The sequence below is a fragment of the Dermochelys coriacea genome, chromosome 3, assembly GCF_009764565.3.
Source record: "Dermochelys coriacea isolate rDerCor1 chromosome 3, rDerCor1.pri.v4, whole genome shotgun sequence".
NCBI classification, from domain to species: domain Eukaryota; kingdom Metazoa; phylum Chordata; order Testudines; family Dermochelyidae; genus Dermochelys; species Dermochelys coriacea.
The window spans coordinates 76,197,766-76,221,808 of record NC_050070.1 but is presented as its reverse complement, the minus strand read 5'-3'; the positions used below and the strand labels follow the sequence as shown (position 1 = coordinate 76,221,808).

Here is a 24,043-nt window from a genome sequence, read left to right as displayed (position 1 = left end):
GTATGTACAAATATTTCCATTGCTCTTCCAAATCTTTTGGCTTTAGATATTCCCATGTCACATTTTTGTCATTTTCCCACTGTATTTCAAATTTTACCTCAAAAGGTTTTTCTTTACATCGGTTTTGTTTGGTCCTGTTTTTTCCATTATGTCCCACAAATAGTTGAATGCATTATTCCCTTTGATCCATACCTCCATCCTAGAGGTGTTCCCATATGTACCTCCATGTACCCCTACATTTTCCCAAATATTCAAAAAAACATAAAAGCCAAAAAACATATTTTCACCCCTTTTGAATTATGAAGATCCTCAATATTGAAGCCCTGGTTGATGCTTCCAGCCGTATTATTCTAAATACTTACACTAACCTCTTCTTTCTTCGCTCGGGTGCCAGTATTATTTTTTTTCTTCCTAAACTGTAACGCACACAACGCAATTCTTCTACTAAGCACAAAATGCAAAGCAAAGCAAGCATAAGCAATAAACCAATTACAAAAATTATAGCACCGTATCCACACTCCAAATCCAAGGGCCATACAGGATAATCTCCAGTGCAATTGGGCATTCCTTTCCCTCTGTAAGATAAACTAAAAGAAAAAGAAAGGAACATTATTTAATCTTTAGGCCCTTAATTGTGATGTGTGGACCCTCTTTCCCTTTTCCCCCTTCTTAATCTGCACTACAGTAGGTGAAATTTTATTTATGATGGAAAATGGTCCAACCCATCTGGACTCCAGGACATGATTTTTCTATATTAATTTCAAATACATTACTCTCTCTGATTTTCCATAATTTACTGTCCTGAGCTACATGAGAATCCACATAGTCTCTTGCTTTTTCAATGGCGTCAGTCAGGTTAAATTTCATTTTCTTAAGTTCTATCGGTAACTCCCTTACCCATTGGGTAACTGATACCTCCTCTTCTTCTTCTGGGTACAATAAAGGGCTCCACAATCTCATAGGCCTTCCAAAGAAAGATAAAGCTGGTAGACAGTACCCAATCGATCGCTACTTCAGATGGCCGCCAACATCATTGTCAATTTATCATCCCAATCTTTGCCAGTTTCTTGCACTACTTTGCATAGAGCTTGTTTAATAGTTTGATTCATCCTTTCTACTGTCCCTGACAATTGAGAATGATAGAGGATATGTAGTTGTTGCTTTAGTCCTAAAGCTTTTAATAAACTTTTAATAGACCACATTTTGTAGGAGAAGTGATAATCTGAATCAATTGCTTTTGGAGTTCCAGATCTACTAAACGCTACTTTCCACAACTTTTTGACAGTGGTCTCTGCAGTTGATTTCTGGTGGGAATCGCCTCCACCCATCCAGAAAAGGAATCTATTATCACTAATGAATACTGTTTCCCCCTTTTGGGTCTTAGGCAATTTATCAATATAATCACCTGTATTCTACTCCATGGTCCCACAGTACTTTGGTGCAACAAGGATCCCGAATTCGGTGGCCTATTCCCATCTGCTGCACACCTTATGCAGTTTTTAACAACGTTTTCTACGTCCTCTCACAATAGGCCATATTCCAAATTGTTTTACCTTAAAGAGAGTATTCTCTATTCCTTGGTGGGACATAGAGTGACACGGGTTAATAATCACTTCTTTTTTAAGTTTGTCAGGTACCCACTTTACCTCTCCTGTTTTCTTATTCATTGCATATCCACCTTGTATATTCCAGTTTCCCCATCTTTCCTCAGGTTTAATGTCCTGTTTTATGGCTTGAGCTCTAGTAACTACCATAACTCCCAAAGGTTCCTTTGCTGCTAATTTAGCTAAAGCATCCACTTTATCATTTCAATATTTTTCATTCCCTTCTCGCTTTTGATGACCTTTAATATGTCTTACTCTTAATTTTCCTGAGTGTTTTTTCAACCAATCATAGATAGATTTTCAATTCTCCTTTATATCAAATTTTCCCGCCCGCTGTTTCCGAATTATTCTTTTTCCAAATCCCAATCCAGTATAACAGTCCTTGTACCGCAAAGTCTGAATCTATATAGACAGTCTGCAACATTATTTTTCTGTTTAAGCAGATCACTAATAGCTCTGACCTCTGCTCCCTGAGCTGAAGTCATACTTGTAGAACCAGAAATAGTTTCCCCATCAATTTGTACAGCAGCATATCCCATATATGGCTTAGAGTTCTCATGATATGAACTACCATCTGTAAACTAAACCTCTTTTTCTCCGAGGCTTAACACTTCATCTACCGGGGTGCTTCTTTAACTAACTTGGTTCGGTTTCTGGAAGTGGGCATTCGTGCTCCTCTCCTTCCATCAGGACGGCATATGGTAACATTGCTTGTTTGTTATTCCCAAAAGTAACATCTCTGCTAGTTAACATCAAGGTCCATTGAGCCATCGTGGTATTTGATACTCCTTTCCCCTGCAGTTTCCCTGATAAAATATACTTCAGGAGAGAGTGAGGTGTTTGTGTTTATAATGGGGGCTGTGCCATTAGTCAAAGCAAAAGGTTCAATGACCCACACAGCAGCCAAACGTTCTCTTTTACAGATCCCAAACTGCTGTTCCGTAGGGGTTAATCTTCTAGACTCGTATGCTATCGGTGTTAACTTCCTGTCAGTTTCCTGCATTAGTACTGCTGCTAGACCCTGTTGGGTTGCTGCCAACTTAATCACAAACAGCTTGTTTATTTCAGGGAATTTCAATGCTGAATTACATTTCAATGCTTTCAATTACCTCAACGCTTGTTTTAAACTACAGAAAGCTTTTTCTTGTTCGGGCCCTCACTCCCATTCTACTTTCTTTTTTAGTAAATGCCACAAAGGTCCAGTTATAATGGCAAAATTCCAGAGGTGTTTCCTTAAATAGTTAAACCCTCTTAACATCCAGCCTCAATGCATGAGAATCCTCTGGCCTTGGTAAATTCATTAATGATTTCACCTTTTGTTGATCTACCTGAATTCCTTGTTTCCCTAGGGTCACCTCCAAATAATTCACTCTCCTCTGTACTAGTTGGGCTTTCTCTTTATTAGCCTTGAAACCCGTCTCTTGGATGAGTCTCAACACCTTTTTGTCTTCTCAGTAACCTCCTCTTCACTAATATGTCATCTACATATGAAGTGACATTCTCCTGATCCTCTTTGGATAATTGATCCAGCATTCGCACCACATGTTGGTGCGCAATAGCTGGAGCGCAGTGTAGGCCCTGGGGAATTCTTTTAAATAAGTACTGTTGTCCCTTAAAAGTAAACACAAAGCGGGCCCATGTATCGGGATGCAATGGGATGGTGAAAAAACAATTTGCCAAATCTATGACAGAGTACCATTTAGGGGCCTCCTGTATTCTTGCCATCACTTCCGGTAGATCTGCTACTGTTGGTGCCATAGCGTGGGTATCTTTATTAATTTGTCTAAAATCCACTGTCAATCTCCTGAGGCTTTTAATATGGGCTAAATTGGGTTATTGTATGCAGAATTCCCCTTTTCAATAGTGCCCTGTTGTTCTAATGATTCCATTATTTTCTCAATTCCTGCCTCTTCTTACACAGGATATTTATATTGTCTCTGTGGTGGCACTTCGTCCCCCACAATTTTAACATGTGCTTCAATTTTACCACACTCTCTGCTTTATTCTTAATCCATACATCAGGAAACTCCTTTACCCACACATTCTGTTGCTCCAGTATAATTTCCTCCATGGCTTCTGAAGCAGATATTCTTGGAATTACCCAGCTGTTAGGACGCTTTCCCTCCAGCTGGGCACATGCCACAGAACTCCATTCGTTAAGTCCAAAACTAACCGATTCCTCTTCAAAAAAAGAGTCCCCAATATTACTGGCTCAGCCACTTGATCTATCTGAAGCGTTTGTTCTTTACAACAAAAATCCCCCCCCACACTCTCTCTGGGTATAGCTATTTCAACTGAATGATACATTTTTCCTGTCACTCCTTCCCCAGTAAAGGAGGCTGCTGTAATGATCTTCGACACATATAGAGTCAAATTACAACTTTTATTTACAATATTTACACCAGCCCCACTATCCAATAGGGCATCTTTGGGTCCATTATCTCTCACAATGACAGTTGTCCTAGGCCTCCCATTTGAATCCCATCTTAATCTAGTTACAATCTCCCACTCCTGGGGACCCATTTCCAGTGGGAGCAACTTGTCATCAGGCCTTCCCTATTGAGCAGGTTTCTCTGAACCCTCAGCTTGCATAGCTGCAACCTTTTTCTGCTCCTTAAACATTTCTTCTTCCATCCTTTGCATTTCTTTGATCAGTTCATCAGTACGTCTCCCATTCCACATATCCATATATATACTCCCCTCACTTTCAAATTCCTCCAAGCGATATTCCGAATCACATCTACTCCCCTCTGGGGCTCATTTTGATTATTCCACCCTCTACCTCCTTGGGATGTTTTGTCCTCTACCACAGCCTCTTCCTCTCTCACGATATCTTAATCTGTAAACACTCTCATTTGAATGTGTTATTGCTTCAACAAAAGGTACTCTGGGTTTCAATGCTTCTACCTGGCTTCCCCTTTCATTATTCATTGGCATACTACCCAGTGCATCCATAACAGTTAACCCCTCATCCTGAGCTGCTTGGTTCACCAAATTAGAAGACATCGCTAATAAATTTCTGTCCAATCCTTCAAACACATCATTCCAAAATTCCCTATGATTCAAATTAACTGCAACCAAACAATCAGCTGTGACATGTCTGGCGACCTCTGTCATGGGATTAGTCACCGGTTGTATTTTTCCAGCCAATAATCCAGTGTTGTTCTCCTTAACAGCTAATCCCTGGGTGAATCTCCAGGCTTCATGTAATCTGCATTGGATAACACCTTCATGAGTCTTTGACCTATCACTTTTCCTAACAGCATAATAAATCTTGGTATCAGTTGGTGTGCTTCTAGCTGCCTGTCCAAAAGCATTTTTCGCTTGATCTACTGCCTGTCTAATCTTTCCAGTGGTAGCTGCCCTGATTAACCTATAAAATTCACTCATTTAAATTCTCTGTTCCTCCTAACTCTGCCCACTGTACTAGCCACCAAATGCATCCGATGAAGTGAGCTGTAGCTCACGAAAGCTTATGCTCAAATAAATTTGTTAGTCTCTAAGGTGCCACAAGTACTCCTTTTCTTTGTACTAGCCATGTTGCTAAATTTTTCATATTCACTGGGTCTAGTTACTTTACCATCAACTGTAAGTCTGACAAACTCACAATTATTTTTGTGTGCTCTGACTGTATCTCCCCCGCTACATCCTTAATGGTTGGTCTCCGTTCTATCACTGCTACAGATTTTCTGGTTTATGCTCTCCTGCCAGTTTCTTATTTCTTCCCTTAGTATAAAGCTCCTCTCAAAGTTGGTCAAACTTCCTTTTCTCTTGACCCCCTTGCAGATCTTCTCCATACCAAATATCATTGGAATCCAAATCCAAATCTCTCTCTTTTTGACACACAGCCGCAACTTGCAGCTCCTATATTTTCACTTGCTTTTTCAATGCTGCCATAGTTTTCTGGCACCAACTGTGAAACGCTTGTGATCTCCTCTTTCTTTTCCTTATTCAAATGTCAGAATGACTATTTCATTCCTATCACTTGATGGTCTAATTGATCTTTGTCTGCTTTAACCTTTTCCCAGTCCATCGTTCTTTTCTCCAATTCCCCTGTTTTGTTTCCCCATTTGTTCTGAGTTTGCATTGTCTGTGTCTGTCTCACTTCCTGCTCCAAATTTTCTTGGCAAGTTTTAAAATTCTCTTGTAGTGTTTGTAACTCTGCACAGACTTCTCCCTTACATCCAATTGCCTTTTTTACAGCTTGCCACAACAGCAATACTACGGCCGTTTGGTTTTTACTGGCATTAGGCTTGTACAACTGTACATATTTCTCAAACATGCTTTCTATGGTATCAAATATTACATCTGGTTCCACTGCACCTTCCATCCAAGGGCGTGTCCCAAATGCGCAATAATCACCTCTAACAGAGAAGGAGCTTTAACTTTAGTCCATTGGGGTGCCTCTTCCACCCCGTTACTTCTCTTCTTAAATAGTGTATTAAACATTATTACAATAACACCATGCAGTATCTCTCCACACTTGTTGGGTTTTTTTTTTCTCAAAAATTTCTCACAAATAAGGAGTCATCCTTATTAGCCTTAAATAAGGACTCCCCAAACACTGTAAGACCCTGTCTCGAAATCGGGCACTCCTTAATATCTCTTCCCCCCTCCGCATTCTCCACCACATGTTAGACCCGCAATAGAGTTCTCCCTACGGGATGGGGAGCAGGCGGATACCAGACACAGTGTTGATATATAATACTCTATATTGATTACAAAACAAACCTTACTCAATCCACATTCACACCCCAAACATACTATACCAGAGTGCAAAGGTCAGAATGGTTCCTTCCGATCATAAGATGTGGGGAACTGGCAAAAACCACATCTATATCCACACAGGGCTCTGGATCAATAAACTACTCCAATTTGCAGAAATCATAGGCAACCATTTATAGTCCATTCTGTCACATCATCGGTTCTTTGCCTTTGTTTACTAGGCCTTCTACCCACACAATTCCAAAGAGACAATCCTGGATGGGCCGCCGTGATCCAAGGTGTGCCATTTCCTCCAATTCTTATACAATTTTATATCAGTCCAGCTGGTGGTGGTTCCTTTTCTGCTGATTATCCATATTTTTCTCAGAACATAACAAGATTGTTTTTGCACACATAGTTCTAATAGTTCTTGACCTTAAGTTCTTGCTTCGGTTGCCAACTTGTAACACACGTATTTATGTCAAGCACGTGTCATTCATATCAGTCCTCAATGACTTATAACATATGATATGGCTATATGAATCACAGAAAGTGTGTGTGTGTGTGTGTGTGTGTGTGTGTATGTATGTATATATATATGTATGTATGTATATATATATATATATATATATATATATATATATATATATATAATATATACACACACACACTTCTCAGAATTCTAGGTTTTGTGCTCTTTAGTAGGAAGCCTAGCAGTGCTGCTATGGAGTAGGGAGCCTGGTAGCCCAAGAGCCCAGGCTCATGCTATGGCTCCAGGGATTGGCAGGCTTCCTGCCATGGAGCTGTGGACCTAGGGAGTTCCCCAGGCTCCTCTGCAGATTTCCAACAAAAACCTCTGTGTGTTTCAACAACTGTTCTGTTGAATCTGTATAGATTTGCCAAAACATTTCACTTAATCAAGTTGGTATTTTCTGATTAAGCTAAGTTTCATCAGAAAACTTCCAATCAGGAGCTGAGAGGTCCAGGATCCAGCTGGGGATGTTGGTCCTCCTTTTACCATGTGTAGGAGCCAAGATTCAGGGTAGTGTTAGAATCATAGAATCATAGAATATCAGGGTTGGAAGGGACCCCAGAAGGTCATCTAGTCCAACCCCCTGCTCAAAGCAGGACCAAGTCCCAGTTAAATCATCCTAGCCAGGGCTTTGTCAAGCCTGACCTTAAAAACCTCTAAGGAAGGAGATTCTACCACCTCCCTAGGTAACGCATTCCAGTGTTTCACCACCCTCTTAGTGAAAAAGTTTTTCCTAATATCCAATCTAAACCTCCCCCATTGCAACTTGAGACCATTACTCCTCGTTCTGTCATCTGCTACCATTGAGAACAGTCTAGAGCCATCCTCTTTGAAACCCCCTTTCAGGTAGTTGAAAGCAGCTATCAAATCCCCCCTCATTCTTCTCTTCTGCAGACTAAACAATCCCAGCTCCCTCAGCCTCTCCTCATAAGTCATGTGCTCTAGACCCCCAATCATTTTTGTTGCCCTTCGCTGTACTCTTTCCAATTTATCCACATCCTTCTTGTAGTGTGGGGCCCAAAACTGGACACAGTACTCCAGATGAGGCCTCACCAGTGTCGAATAGAGGGGAACGATCACGTCCCTCGATCTGCTCGCTATGCCCCTACTTATACATCCCAAAATGCCATTGGCCTTCTTGGCAACAAGGGCACACTGCTGACTCATATCCAGCTTCTCGTCCACTGTCACCCCTAGGTCCTTTTCCGCAGAACTGCTGCCGAGCCATTCGGTCCCTAGTCTGTAGCGGTGCATTGGATTCTTCCATCCTAAGTGCAGGACCCTGCACTTATCCTTATTGAACCTCATTAGATTTCTTTTGGCCCAATCCTCCAATTTGTCTAGGTCCTTCTGTATCCTATCCCTCCCCTCCAGCGTATCTACCACTCCTCCCAGTTTAGTATCATCCGCAAATTTGCTGAGAGTGCAATCCACACCATCCTCCAGATCATTTATGAAGATGTTGAACAAAACGGGCCCCAGGACCGACACCTGGGGCACTCCACTTGACACCGGCTGCCAACTAGACATGGAGCCATTGATCACTACCCGTTGAGCCCGACAATCTAGCCAGCTTTTACCCACCTTATAGTGCATTCATCCAGCCCATACTTCCTTAACTTGCTGACAAGAATGCTGTGGGAGACCGTGTCAAAAGCTTTGCTAAAGTCAAGAAACAATACATCCACTGCTTTCCCTTCATCCACAGAACCAGTAATCTCATCATAAAAGGCGATTAGATTAGTCAGGCATGACCTTCCCTTGGTGAATCCATGCTGACTGTTCCTGATCACTTTCCTCTCCTCTAAGTGCTTCAGGATTGATTCTTTGAGGACCTGCTCCATGATTTTTCCAGGGACTGAGGTGAGGCTGACTGGCCTGTAGTTCCCAGGATCCTCCTTCTTCCCTTTTTTAAAGATGGGCACTACATTAGCCTTTTTCCAGTCATCCGGGACTTCCCCCGTTCGCCACGAGTTTTCAAAGATAATGGCCAAGGGCTCTGCAATCACAGCCGCCAATTCCTTCAGCACTCTCGGATGCAATTCGTCCGGCCCCATGGACTTGTGCACGTCCAGCTTTTCTAAATAGTCCCTAACCACCTCTATCTCTACAGAGGGCTGGCCATCTCTTCCCCATTTTGTGATGCCCAGCACAGCAGTCTGGGAGCTGACCTTGTTAGTGAAAACAGAGGCAAAAAAAAGCATTGAGTACATTAGCTTTTTCCACATCCTCTGTCACTAGCTTGCCTCCCTCATTCAGTAAGGGGCCCACACTTTCCTTGGCTTTCTTCTTGTTGCCAACATACCTGAAGAAACCCTTCTTGTTACTCTTGACATCTCTTGCTAGCTGCAGCTCCAGGTGCGATTTGGCCCTCCTGATATCTTTCCTACATGCCCGAGCAATATTTTTATACTCTTCCCTGGTCATATGTCCAACCTTCCACTTCTTGTAAGCTTCTTTTTTTATGTTTAAGATCCGCTAGGATTTCACCATTAAGCCAAGCTGGTCGCCTGCCATATTTACTATTCTTTCGACTCATCGGGATGGTTTGTCCCTGTAACCTCAACAGGGATTCCTTGAAATACAGCCAGCTCTCCTGGACTCCCTTCCCTTTCATGTTAGTCCCCCAGGGGATCCTGGCCATCTGTTCCCTGAGGGAGTCAAAGTCTGCTTTCCTGAAGTCCAGGGTCCGTATCCTGCTGCTTACCTTTCTTCCCTGCGTCAGGATCCTGAACTCAACCAACTCATGGTCACTGCCTCCCAGATTCCCATCCACTTTTGCTTCCCCCACTAATTCTACCCGGTTTGTGAGCAGCAGGTCAAGAAAAGCGCTCCCCCTAGTTGGCTCCCCTAGCACTTGCACCAGGAAATTGTCCCCTACGCTTTCCAAAAACTTCCTGGATTGTCTATGCACCGCTGTATTGCTCTCCCAGCAGATATCAGGAAAATTAAAGTCACCCATGAGAATCAGGGCATGCGATCTAGTAGCTTCCGTGAGTTGCCGGAAGAAAGCCTCATCCACCTCATCCCCCTGGTCCGGTGGTCTATAGCAGACTCCCACCATGACATCACTCTTGTTGCACACACTTCTAAACACTTCTGTGTTGAAACAGGGCACGTGTTCATGTGTGGGCCACCTCAGGGTGGAGGAAGCAGTACGTTATGTCTGTCCTACAGTGATACATAGCCTTTAATTGATTCAGCTGCATATCACTGTAGCTTTTTATAAAGCCTAAGTTCTTGAAAACCATTTCACAACCAGAAAGCTTTCTTAGTACTAAAACTCAATAAAGTTTTTTATCCTTTTCTGAAAACTTTTAATGTAAACTTAGTGCTAATTTGCCAGTTAGCCCTAAACGCTTGAAGGCGACTGTTTATCCACAGGTTTCAGAGTAGCAGCCGTGTTAGTCTGTATTCGCAAAAAGAAAAGGAGTACTTGTGGCACCTTAGAGACTAACAAATTTATTAGAGCATAAGCTTTCGTGAGCTACAGCTCACTTTTTCATCCGATGAAGTGAGCTGTAGCTCACGAAAGCTTATGCTCTAATAAATTTGTTAGTCTCTAAGGTGCCACAAGTACTCTTTTTCTTTTTGTTTATCCACAGAAAAGTTGACAGCACAAGTCATACCAGTGTCCTGCAGTTGTGACTCAACCTTGACCTGGAGGAATCCTTTCTAGGGCATATGAGATTACTGCAAACTTAATTCCCATTCAGACCTTGAACACTGCTGAGGCTGCCAACAAGTATGCATATTGTCATGGCTCTCTGAGATCAGAGTAGGTTTATTGTTAGTAAAAAGACAAACTTCTGTCTGTGTTATTCAAGCAAGTAACAACCAGTCATGTTATTGAGACGCTTAGCACCTTCCTAGTTAGTTCTTTTCCATGTTACTGTCTCTTATATAATCTATTAAAATAATTTAAATTAAGTAAAAATATGCTCAACTAGTAAATGTTTGAAGATGGTGTTTTAAAGAAAATCAAACCACTGGACTGATGGAAATCCCTGTCTAAGCACCTGAAACCCAAGTTTGTTGACTGCTTTTGGTAGCAGTAACCTTGTCTGTGGATGCAGAGTACATATTTTCTTCATTTTGGTTTATTCTAGTTCAGTTCAATGATAGTTAATACAAAGTTAAGAAACTGGGAGTTGAAAAAGCATGAGAGGTTGTTTTCCTCTTCCACTCTGAATAAAAACAAGATCAGAGAGTATGAGATCTATTAGTTCTAAAGTCTTGAAGGCTGTGGTGACCAAACCAATCAGTTCAATTCACAGACTACTGACAGTATTCTCATGTTTAATGAATGAGTGGGTTTTAAATGCATAATATATTCTGATAAACTTACTTTTTTCATATATATCCAGTACATTTTGAAGTAGTTTTATTTATGATAAGCAATTTCAAAATACTTTTTGTGAATTTTAATTGCTTTCCAGTGTCCATCTCAATACAGCTTGACACAAATCATGAGCAAAAAATTAATAATCCTCTAGTAAAAAAAGAAATACATCATTCACCATTTTCTAATATAAAACTGTAGAAATCAAGAGTCTGAATAAATGTCTGTTATGCTATATAATTGCTTAAATAAATATGTATAGATTTAGTGTAGTCTCCTGATTAGTAAAAAGAAATAACATGTTAGACTTGCCTTTCTTTAGGAAAATAACTAAAATGCACAAATGCAAAACCAGATTAAAGGCAATTATTTAAGTCTTTTATTTTAATCGCTAATTTAAATCAGCAAGCAGGAAACCTTGATTTAAATTCAACAGCCCTGACTATGATATCCATCAAAATCTGAGTTGTGTTGCAGCTGAAGTACTTAGTCTTTTGCATCATACATTTTGCTATGGAGTATATTCCTTCACTACATTTTGTTCACCAATCTGTTACTTGAGCCGCAGGGGGAGCTGGTAGTAACCCCTATATTTAGCTTGCCTAACGCTTTCCAGTATAGAAAAATAGTGTGACTTTTTTTTTTTAAAAGACGCTCTAACACCTCCATTGTTTGCAGCAGGCCTTTAAATTTTGGGCAGGGATCAAGCTCTGGATCCAAAGGAGCGTAGTGCCTTTTCTTTGTCCAGTGAAATTCTGTTAAAGTGTTTCTAAGATATAAATTGTTGAAAATTGTCATTCTTCTGGAAACTTTTGGCAATACGCAAAAATAACTAAACACTGGCTGATGTGTGATAGAGAGTTGGTACAATTGTATATAGTACAATGTTATTTCTCTTTAACTTTTAAAAATGAAATTATGAAATTGCATTAATATGTTAATAGAATGCTTGACTTTACAACCAAATTAACAGTTAAAAGTTAGGAAATTCCAGATTTGTGGTTGCCTGTGCAACCTGAATTCTGTTCCCTTGTGTATGTGCAGTATGATGGTGTTTAAGAATAAATATCATTTATTCACATTCTACTTTTTCCATGGTATCCTGTCCTCCATTGCACAGAATGGACACACAAAGGGATAAAATTAAGGTTCCACGGGAAACCAAAATAATGTTTCTATACCATAGGGGTTTTTTGTATGTAATATTGAAGAGATGAAAAACAAATGTATAGAGAATGTGTTTTATCACATTCATTATAGATTTTGTATTCTGTTTTGTCTTATCAGGTTATTCTAATACTGAAGCAATACACTTAGATTTAAAAGGCAGCTATGTAAAAATGTTTCTTTCTTACTCTTATTTTCTCTTGAAGGCTGGTTTGAGTCTACGGAAAGTAAATAGACATGTGGATTTCCCACTAATTTTAGACTTAGCACCATTTTGTTCTGCTTCCTGCAAGGTACAGTATATTAAGAATACATTTTAGAGTCTTTATTGTAAAGCATTAATTTATTGTAGTTTAATTTTTGTAGCTATGGATACAAGTTAAACTATGATTTTTTACCCCAAAGAAATTACAAAATGAATGCGTTCAAGCAATAATCTAGGATCAGTTCTTCAACTGGTGTAAACTGGCATAGCTCCATTGAAATCAGTTGAGGAGGATCTGTCCCACTTAATGTTTTAAAATGAACACAGTAGCATTACAGCTAGTTATCAGTGCTTCCAACAAAACTGGATTTAGTTATTGAACTCTGAATAACGTAGTCTTCACTTGTTTCTCAAGTTTATTTCAGCATTGCAAAATATACTTAACAAACCACAGTACTTATCAACTGTTTGCTCCCTTTATTGTTGTAATATTTGAAATGTGTTTACATATATATTGTTATAAAAATGTATGAAATGATACAATTTATCTTTATTTTCTGTGATTTTGTGAATAAGAACATTACAGATGGAGCAAGAGTTCTGTACACTCTTTATGGAATAGTGGAGCACAGTGGCTCAATGCGAGGAGGTCACTATGCGGCATATGTGAAAGTCAGAACACCTTGCAAGAAATTATTGGAGCATATTGCTAGCAATAGAAATATTCAAGGTATGTCTGACAAACCCTTTTCCCTCTGTAAGGAAACAAAATTGATCATTGCCACAACTCATCCAGTCACTGTACTTGTATTGAATAAACACTTTGGCCTTGAATCTTCTCATAATTTGCAGTGCCACACAAGTTGTTAATTTTTGTTTTATTAAACCTAATATATAAACACTAATTTCATTGCCACCCACTCCCTACCTGTGGAATAGCAAGTCATCTTAACTGAAGTCCCTCCTAAAGGCTCACTTCTTTCCCAGTGCCTACAAGAAGTGAGTCAGTACAGTTTTTAAAACAAGTTATTTCCTTCTCTGTGGATCTTGTCTCTTCTGTGTCTCTTAGACTGGAAGTTATTTGAAACGGAAGCTGTTTTGTGTTGAGTCTCATACTATGCTAGGCACATTGTCAGTATGTAAAAATACCAAATACTGTGGTTTAATGTGAGAAGTAAGAAATACTATTCCATGGAAGATTGAAAATTTCTCCTGGGTGACTCTTCTGGCATAGAAGTTTGAAGTGAGGCATCAATGAAATATATATTCCTGGTGCACTATCCTGTGAAATAATGGAGGGAAGGAGAAGATGCCAGGAGCTCTGCCAACTAATGGCTGTGTGATTATTAGGCAGGAGAATTGGGGGGTGGGGGTCAGTCTGCAACTTAGAAAAAACACTGCCAGTCCTCTCTAGCAATTATTTTATATAAGAAGCCCATCTCTCCACAAAGAAAAGGACTAGAGATGTATTGACTTCTGTCATAAATATAAAGGGAAGGCTAACCACCTTTAAATCCCTCCTGGCCAGAGGAAAAAAACCTTTCATCTGTAAAGGGTTAAGAAGCTAAGATAACCTCGCACCTCGCAACCTGGCACCTGACCAAAATGACCAATGAAGAGACAAGATACTTTCAAAGCTGGAGGGGAGGGAAAAACAAAGGGTCTGTCTGTCTGTGTGATGCTTTTGCCGGGACCAGAGCAGGAATGCAGGTCAGAACTCCTGTAAAGAGTTAGTAAGCAATCTAGTTAGATATGCGTTAGATTCTGTTTTGTTTTAATGGCTGATAAAATAAGTTGAGTTGAATGGAATGTATATTCCTATTTTTGTCTTTTTGTAACTTAAGGTTTTGCCTAGAGGGATTCTCTATGTTTTGAATCTAATTACCCTGTAAGTTATTTCCCTTCCTGATTTTACAGAGGTTTTTCTTTTACTTTTTCTTTAATTAATTAAAATTCTCTTTTAAGAACCTGATTGCTTTTTCATTGTTCTTAAGATCCAAGGGTTTGGGTCTGTGTTCACCTATGCAAATTGGTGAGGATTTTTATCAAGCCTTTCCCAGGAAAGGGGGTGTAGGGCTTGGGGGGATATTTTGGGGGAAAGACGTCTCCAAGTGGGCTCTTTCTGTGTTCTTTGTTTAGAATGCTTGGTGGTGGCAGCATAAGGTTCAAGGACAAAAGGTAAAAGTTTGTACCTTGGGGAAGTTTTAACCTAAGCTAGTAAGAATAAGCTTAGGGGGCCTTTCATGCAGGTTCCCACATCTGTACCCTAGAGTTCAGAGTGGGGAAGGAACCTTGACAGCTTCTTAAAAGACAACTTCTTAAGTATCCACTAGTCACTTCGTTCTCTTTGAAAGTTCATGGGAGTCTAGTGGATCCTTGTAGAGTTTTTAAATTGCTATTAAATAACGGCTGAAGTATTCCTTTTTCTCTCTCAGAATTGATCCTGTGTACGATACGTTATCAATGTAATTGAAAAAAACCTCAAAGGAGGACAGGCTGCTTTTTGAGAAAAGACATGGCAAAAAATGTGATATGACAGTTATCCAGTGTAAATATGATTTTTGTGAATGGCATAAAACAATGGTCATATTCTGAATAAATATTATCTTTCACCTGCTCCTCCCATTATGATATTTTTCCAATATACATTTGTTTGGTTACAAAGTTTAAAAAAAAACAAAACCAAAGAACAAACTTCAACTTATTCAGTGTAAACTTAAGATATAAACAAATATTACATATGTTTCTAAATCATGAATAACTGATGTGTTCAAAGGTATTTTCCACCTCTTCTGTGAAGCACCAGTGTGTCATTTGAGAGTAAAAGTATAAGCCGGTGAATAGTAACTCTTTGCATTTGCATTTCAGGTTTAAAGGAAGCTGTGGGAGCATCAGCGGGACAGTGGGTGTATGTTAGTGATGTCCACGTACAGATGGTTCCAGAATCAAGAGTACTAAATTCACAAGCTTATCTGCTGTTTTATGAAAGAATATTGTAAGAGTGTTTACCAGTTTAATTTGAAAAATGGTAATGGTTATTTGGTCTATCTTACTTAAATGCTGCAGTGGTTGCAGTACCTGTAAATGTTGTGCCTTAATCTGCCCTTTAATAGAAAACATACCATACTTTGACCCTGAACTTCAATCAAGCTGATTATCAATACCCCAACATTAGCTTTAAAATGTGCATTTTGCCAAACATTAAAATTCCTGAACTCCCTGTATCAGCGAGAGAGTGAGTAAATGACACAAAGGATGGAATCCTGGCCCTGTTGAAGTCAATGGAGTTTTGCCATTGAATTCAGTGGAGCCACAATCTCACCCATGATTTTAAACCAGTTAAGAATGAAAATGATGTTGGTAATGTTAAGTGGCTGGATTCCCAATGGACAGTAGTGATGCAAAATTACGCGTCTTCAGTGGGATTTAGTTCAGATCATACAAATTGCTGGGTTAGATATTTTGTCTTAAGATTTCTACACACAAATGTGCATCATGGTATATTTCCAGACTTCTTATCTGGAAAACAGTGAGTCCAGAACGGAATGATGTCATTGGACAACATTGATTGGCTAATTCTGCAGTGTAATTTCCTGATGTACTACTGGGAAAACTGAAAAATATAGCATCTACCAGTTCATGCTTCCTGATGGCAAATAGAATATGTAAGGTTTGTATTCTCTCAAAAATCCAATTAGGTTTGATACACTTGCTCTGAGCTGTCTCTCGATGGCATTATTATAGGAATTTTCTACCCTCTTAGTACCTGTGGAATAACTATGCTTTATGTCTGTCATTTGTAAGTCTGCTGATTTAATATATAGCCATCGTATTTATTCAGGAATAAGAGAGCATTACAAATAGTTCTGTATTTTAGTAAAAACTCAAAACTGCTATATATTGGTTATGATTACACATGTACAGTATATAGTGAGCTTGTGTGTATATATACAGTTATTCAAGCACAACTGGGTAATTCTGTTACTAATTATTGGTTCTAAAAACAAATTTGTTCATCTGTTGCTGATTACTTTCTCACGGAAGGAATAAATGACAAATTATTTTTTCAGTGTGTGAGAGTTGGACAGTAGATGACAAATTCTGCCCTCAGATAGGTACAAGCAACTCCCTTTGAAGTCAGTGAAGAGGGTGAGGATGTCCACTGGCAGAATTTGTCCCTAATACTCTGGCTGTTTAGGGTATTATGTCTGCCATAATGTCAGCACTTATTTTTCTTGGCAGACCCCTTGTTTCTGTCCCAAATGTAATAGACAGTAATTTCTGTCAGTCTTCAGCCTTATAATTAAACTGGTTATTTTAATTTTTAGGTCGTCTGATAATTTATTGAAGTTAGCTAACTCATAACTAGTTTCTGTTTGGCTTGCAACCCATCCATCACAACTACCGATTTATTTGGTAAATAAAATGCTTTGTGTTTGTTTCTGTTTGTTGTTTCAACAGAAGAAACATTTAGTTTCATGGTGAAAATTAATTGCCAGTACTCCTCACCACAGCATTCCCTACTGCAGAACTCTTAACGTCCAGTGCTGCAATTAAAGCCGCCTGCAGCTTACGGGTAGCCAAATCCCACCTCTTACTCCAGGGATTCAAGGCTTGAAAAGCAGTAGGAGCTCCCAGAGTTACCTACCTCAGAGGTAAGGAGCAGAGGCCGCAAGGGGGACTCCATATTCCACATGCTGCAACACAGTGTTCATGGCAACACACATTGTCATGTTGATCCACCTGGCAAAACTCCGATGTGGGAGGGCAGGCATAAATGTCTTGGAGCCCATGAGCTGCATAGAAGATACAGAGGAGCTAATGGCTAGTTGGAGCTAGTTGGCCATACAGCCTTTGTTTAGAAGAAGTTGAGGTTACAGAAGGGTTAGCTAATGTATGTTGGCTAACCCAGACATTTCCCGCAGAGTAGATTCAAATTAATGCCTCTTACTTCAGTTTAGCTGGTCTCGATCAACCCTTGTGGGAGCCTAAGGGTCAACCTCAACCACCTAAGTAAGGTAAAAAGTCTTGACCTTAGTCTACACTAGGAAAAAGGTCATGGGGAGGTTGGAGTTAACTAATACATTAGTTCCCTTGACCTCCTTTCCTAATCTAGATAAAGCCACACAGGGTGCAGAGAGGTGTTCTTTTCTCTCTCTTTTTTTTTTTTTTTTTTTCTTCTTCTTCTTCTGTTTCTACATAGTTGGTTGAAACCCATACAATTAATGTGGATGGGACTCCCAACAAACAAAACATGTCATTTGAATGCTGATAGAGAAGTTTCACCACTGTGATGGCATCTGCTCCACAGAACACCAATGGTCCAGTATTAGAACCACTGAATTTGCATACATAAATCTCTGTTAAGCCTAGCACTACTTTGTGGGATGCAAGACTGAAGGATCCAACTAGAGATTTTCTTGGCCCCACTCGGCTCCAAGGAGATCACTTTGCATGAGGTAATGGAGTCTTCACAGAGCTGGCCTCTGCTCCTCGCCAATCAGTTTGCACCCACTGTGTGGCCTGCCTAAATTCTGCCCCCCAGGCAATAGAAATGCCTGGGTTCTGCTGCCAGGGATCCTGCTGTAGCCATGGAAGAAGAGGGACAACTTGCCCATTAGGGCCCAGGCACACATTTCCTTGCTTTTGTGCTGTATAGGCTTGTCAGCAAGAAAGATGCAAAAAAATTAAGTGAAATGATGTGAAAACAGAAGCTAACCCTAATATTATTAGTACATATATCCAAGATGCTTATTACTGTCCCTGCTGGAGTTCTGTTATTGGCAGAAAAAGCTACATGAGCTAAAACACAAAAAACACTGGCAGTGTGTGGCAGAAGCTACAGCAAATATGGAGCAAAAATTAATTTGAAACTTCAGAAAACAAACTCTGCAATGGATTTATAGCTTTATATGGAGAATTATTTTGGTTGAAAATGAGAGAGTGATGCCTGAAAGTACAGACTTCAAGCCTTATGTCTCCTTCAATAACTTTTTAACTACCGTACTTAGGGCAATAGTTTTCCCACAGTAAACCTTACTCTGTTTCTTACTCTGAACAAACAAAAATCTGTTAATAGCTCCAAAGCTACACACATTCTGCATGAGGAATTGAGAGAGAAGATGACACAAGACTTCCAAAGGTTCTATTGACATAGTATCTGATACTTGCTAAGATTTGAAACGTTTTTCTAAGGGCATTTTTTCAGATACACTGGACAATCTTGGAGCTATTAGGTTCCTCCAGCTGTCTCAGGATTCTGTGTGCGTTCTGTTGCATGTTAGGCTAGTGTGAAAATGCTGCCTTTTCCTACCTACCACTACTCTTTGTGCTGTATCATGAGGTTGCAACTGATGCATTTTCAAAGCCCCCAAAGATTCAGCATTTGGATAAGCATCCTATAATAGAGATGCTTTTCCAGGTGTGCTAGAACAATTTTTATAGTGGGGGTGCTGAAGGCGGAAACCATATATTTGGGTTGTTATTACTACTTCAAACCAGCAGGTGTGGCTGCACCCCTAGTTCCAGGACCTATGTACTTTTCCAAAATAATGGAGTCTCCCTCTGGGGCCTATGGCCCTCATGCATGTAACCAGACTTTCAAGGGTAGATCATAACTATGCCTTACTGTTATACTTTTGCAGAGACAAGAAGTAATATAGCCTGCTACTGCTCCTGGAGTTGTCAGGGGCCGGATTCTTCTGCAATCTTTGTAGGGGGACAGTCCTCTTCTATCTGTCCCATCTTACCCTTTCCCATCCCTCCTTGTGATGTCTCCTTCCCCTCTCACTCTGACACCAATGTTTCCCTTCCTTACCCTACCCCTACTTTTGGTTATCCCTGCGGTTCTCCCAGCCTCTGGAATTTGTATAGATTAGCCCTCTTCCACCTTAATTGAATTGGCTCGTTAGCACTGACACCCCCACTTGGTAAGGCAACTCCCATCTTTTTGTGCTGTGTATTTATACTTGCCTACTGAATTTTTCACTCCATGCATCTGATGAAGTGGGTTTTAGCCCACAAAAGCTTATGCCCAAATAAATTTGTTAGTCTCTAAAGTGCCACAAGCACTCCTTGTTGTTTTTGCTGATACAGACTAACCCGGCTACCACTCTGAAACCTGGAATTTGTCTGTCATTCTTTTTTATCTCTTCTCACTACCATCCAAATTGATCTACTGGAGCCGTTGGTAGGGTGCTCAACTTACAGTCCTGCTACTCATATTGCCTTTCTGTGGAATGCAATATGGTTTACAGAAAGGCCTGAGAAGATAGAGAGGCAAGTAATGGCCGCTGAACAACCCTTGGAGCAGCTCCTCTGCTGGTCAGCTGCAGGAACTTGATGGTGTGGAGGAATCCCTGCATTTGGGACAGGCAAAAACTTCTGCCCAAAATGGGACTTTGGCAGGTGTGATAGTGTGTGCATGGTAACTATCCCTGTTTAGACGGTATATCCCTATATTTTGCAAAAAATTGGTTACCACTGGCTACCTCCAGAATTTTTAATCCTGTTTTTTTTTTAATGGAGTAAACCTATTTTTTCTTCCCAAACGACCCTGTTTGTGGATTTCAAATGTTGGCAAGTATGACAATAGTTTATGAAGTCATCAGAAGTTTGAGATGTCTTGTATATTTTTGTCACCATTTTCTTCTCCTATGGACTTTTATATTAAAATAATACTACAAACTGAAAATTTAAATGCAAAAGAGGTTAATGTGCCTATGTCTACTAGATAAAACAGGAACTCTAACTGTTCAAATACGGTTTTAAACAGAAACTAAGCTGTTGAAACTATAAGAACTTCCTTCTGAAGAGGTAGGTAATCCAAGCTGGAATGAGGTGTAGAGGATGGGGAGGCAGATGGAGGAGACTTACAGCAAATGTAAAGATTAGAAAGCAGGTGTTTGGATATTTAACAGTTTACCACACAGTTGTGCAATGGTCTCATGAAATAGCATTTTGTTGATACATCCATAACTGTGAAATACATTTTTCACCAGCTGGCAGTGGATTTCTAGCCAAGCTTCTTACATATCCAAGTTTGTACATAGTTTTACAAATCTATACAAAAGGGACAACATCAAGTTGTAATCTAAACAGTTTTTAAGATGTGGTTAAGTAGTTTGTTACTGCATCTGATTCTCCCTGTCTATTTTTGAGGTTTTGCAATGACATTTTGACAAATTTTAAATTTTTTTTCTTTCCCCTGTTGCTGTGTAAAATACTCATGCAAACAATGGGAAACTGAAACTGCTGTTAAGTGCACAAAGTAAACAAACAAAATTATCTATTTTTTTTTCAATTATAGTAATTTTACGTGGCAATTGTTACAATAGTAGGTAAGACCATGTTCAGAAAGCTGTGTAATTTTTAAATTGATGGTATCCCTGTAAGAGCAATTATTTTCTTTCCACAATATTTTCCAAAAAAAACTAAGCAGAATTTACTGTTTTCATGCAGTAAATGAGCCTAATTATAACTGTATTTTTACACATGCAATGAAAACTTGTATATAAAATGTCAATGGAAATATAAGTATTTATAATAGAACAGAAATACAATAATATATTTTAATTAATAATGTTTCTTCTATTTATTGCAACTTCATATTTTTATTCCATAATGTTTGTAATAGAAAATATTCTTTAGTAATATTGTTTTTTAAAGAAAATAGAAAATTACTGCACATACTGTTTATGAAAACATTTATTTTGATTACATTTATTTATGGAGACTCTTACATGAAATCATAATGCGTATTTATAACCCCATTGTTTATAGTTGTATTAAACTCTGGTTTCTGAACTGTGTAACCTGAAAATGCAATGAGCTCTATGTGCTACTCCTGGGGGAATTCTGTGCCACTGTGCATGCGCAGAATTTGTATCCCCCGCAGATTTGTTTCCCAGCAGAAAAATGTCTTTCTGATGGGGAAGCAAAGGGAAGCCAGAAGAGCGGTCATGCAATCCTCCCCAGAAGTATGTTTTGGGTGCCCAGGGCAGCTGGCAGAGAGGTAAAGGGGCCAGGACTGGGACAGGGCCAGGACTGGGGAAGACCCAGCAGGTGGCTCCTACCCTGCCCAGGCTCAGATGCTAATCCTGACTGAGCTGGGGAGGATGGGACTTCATCTTCCCCCAGCACAGCATCCGGGGCAGACCTACCCCCAATTTTTTCCCCCCAGCTGCAGGAAGCTCTGCAAACTCCCTCCTCCCCCTCCCTTGCACTTCCTGCACCCATCACTCCTCAGCTGCAGGGGGAAGAATCCCTGTACAGGGAGCTGCTTCCCTCATTTGCCCAACCCCATGCATCCAGACCCCCTCATACCCAGATCCTCCTGCCAAGCCTCACCCCATCCTACTGAGTCCCAACCAGCTGCACCAGGATCCCCACCCCACTGAGCTCCACTCCCCTAGCATCTGGACCCCCCCCCCGCGCTGAGCCCCAACTACCTTCACCGGGACCCCCCGCAGAGTCCCATTACTGTTGCACCCAGAACCCTCCAACAAGCCGCTGTGCATCCAGATCCCTTACTGAATTGCCCGCACCCACGTTGCCTCGCACAGAACCATCTCAGCTCACACCTGGATCCCCTCCACACTTGGTTCCTGCCTTGCTGAGCCTGCCTGGTGCACCTGGCATGGAGGGGCAGGGCCATGGGGTGTTTCTGGGGCAGGCGCAGTCCTTGCACTGGGTCAGGATTGGGTGCAGCCTCACTGAGTCCGTGTCCCGGGTGGGGAGCTGTACAGTGATCTCCCACCTCTGTGCAGCCAGTGGCCTGTGCTCCCCAATACCATGGTAGCGCCTCCACATTTATTTGGCAAATAAAATTTGCAGAATTTTAAAATATTGTGTGAAGAATTTTTAATTTTTTGGTGCAGAATGCCCTCAGGAGCAACGTGCAGTCAGACCTTGTACCTATGCGGAGCTCATTACAGCATTGGAACATTAATTTCCTAATTAACTATTCTGCAAAGTAAGGTTCAATCCTACAAACACTTATGCATGGGAATAGCCCAATTACATTCAAATTACTCATCCCTGTAAGTGCTTGCAGGATCATGGTGCTAAGCAATCAAAAACCTGTGACGTACTAATTTAAATATTTGCAATAAATAGGAAATAAATCAAATGTGTATTTAAATGCTGATTGTTATTCCTTCTTCCTTCTTTTCACCTTTTTGGCTCAATACCAATACTCTTATCAATATCAATACTCTTACTCTTGCATCTATCAAATATTTCTATGGACAAAGGGGTTAATTTTAGATGTATATCACAATGTTGGAATGCTTCTTTCTTTTGAGATTTTCTTTGTAGACTGACAATCCCAAATCTTATTGCTAAAGAAAATAGGGACTTAACTTCAGGCTGGACATTAAAAAACAGTATTTACATTTCACTTTTTTTTACAAACACTTCTGTCTGTTTTGATACTGGCAATATCTTAAGTACCTTAACAATGTAAATTTTTTTACAGAATAAAGATACCACTTGTTTCATATCTATCTTCTTTTTTGCATCTGCAGTGTATGCTGTGTACTTAAATATGTGCATAAAATATCTGAACATTTGTAGAACTTACTAAATTGTCTAACTTAAGATATGTGGTATAACTGACACTTTCCACAAGTCTTTAATTGTCATTTTTGGTTAAAGAAAGAAAGAACAATGTCCTCTCCCTTTTGTGGTGAAGTCAAAACATTCATTACACGTTCACTGTCTCATCAGTTTTCAGAAAGTTGTTTCATCTGTCCACTGATCGAACAGTCTGTAACTCAGATCCCATCCATCTAATATCCCATCTCAGGGGATTTGGCCTATTTACCCTGAATATTTAAAGATCAATTACTTACCAAAATCCCATTATCCCATCATAGCATCTCCTCCATAAACTTATCAAGTAGAATCTTAAAACCAGATAGATCTTTTGCCCCCACTGCTTCCCTTGGAAGGCCATTCCAAAACTTCACTCCTCTGATGGTTAAAAACCTTCGTCTGATTTCAAGTCTAAACTTCCTGGTGGCCAGTTTATACCCATTTGTTCTTGTGTCCACATGGGTGCTGAGCTGAAATAATTCCTCTCCCTCTCCTGTATTTATCCCTCTGATATATTTATAGAGAGCAATCATATCTCCCCTCAACCTTCGTTTACTTAAGGAGCTTGGCTTGTTTAGCCTAAGTCTCCTTTCATAAGACAAGTTTTCCATTCCTCGGATCATCCTAGTAGCCCTTCTCTGTACCTGCTCCAGTTTGAATTCATCCTTTTTAAACATGGGAGACCAGAACTGCACACAGTATTCTAGGTGAGGTCTCACCAGTGCCTTGTATAACGGTACTAAAACCTCCTTATCCCTACTGGAAATGCCTCTCCTGATGCATCCCAAAACCGCATTAGCTTTTTTCACAGCCATATCACATTGGCAGCTCATAGTCATCTTATGATCAACCAATACTCCAAGGTCCTTTTCCTCTTCCGTTACTTCTAATTG

At 40.1% G+C, this 24,043-nt stretch overlaps 1 protein-coding gene across 14 annotated transcripts in view; it reads left to right on the top strand.

Annotated features, from left to right (window-relative positions):
* Positions 1-23,057, top strand: part of USP45 (ubiquitin specific peptidase 45) — a 118,052-nt gene extending 94,995 nt beyond the window's left edge. For 13 of the 14 annotated variants that reach the window (XM_043510696.1, XM_043510694.1, XM_038397512.2 and 10 more), the window contains 3 exons: positions 12,556-12,642; positions 13,131-13,284; positions 15,423-17,023. In XM_043510696.1, coding sequence (XP_043366631.1) covers positions 12,556-12,642; positions 13,131-13,284; positions 15,423-15,553 — 372 coding nt within the window. In that variant the 3' untranslated portion in view covers positions 15,554-17,023. Of the gene's footprint in view, positions 1-12,555; positions 12,643-13,130; positions 13,285-15,422 lie in introns of all 14 variants that reach the window. The other variant, XM_038397507.2, reaches the window with a different exon arrangement.
* Positions 23,058-24,043: the final 986 nt, after the last annotated feature.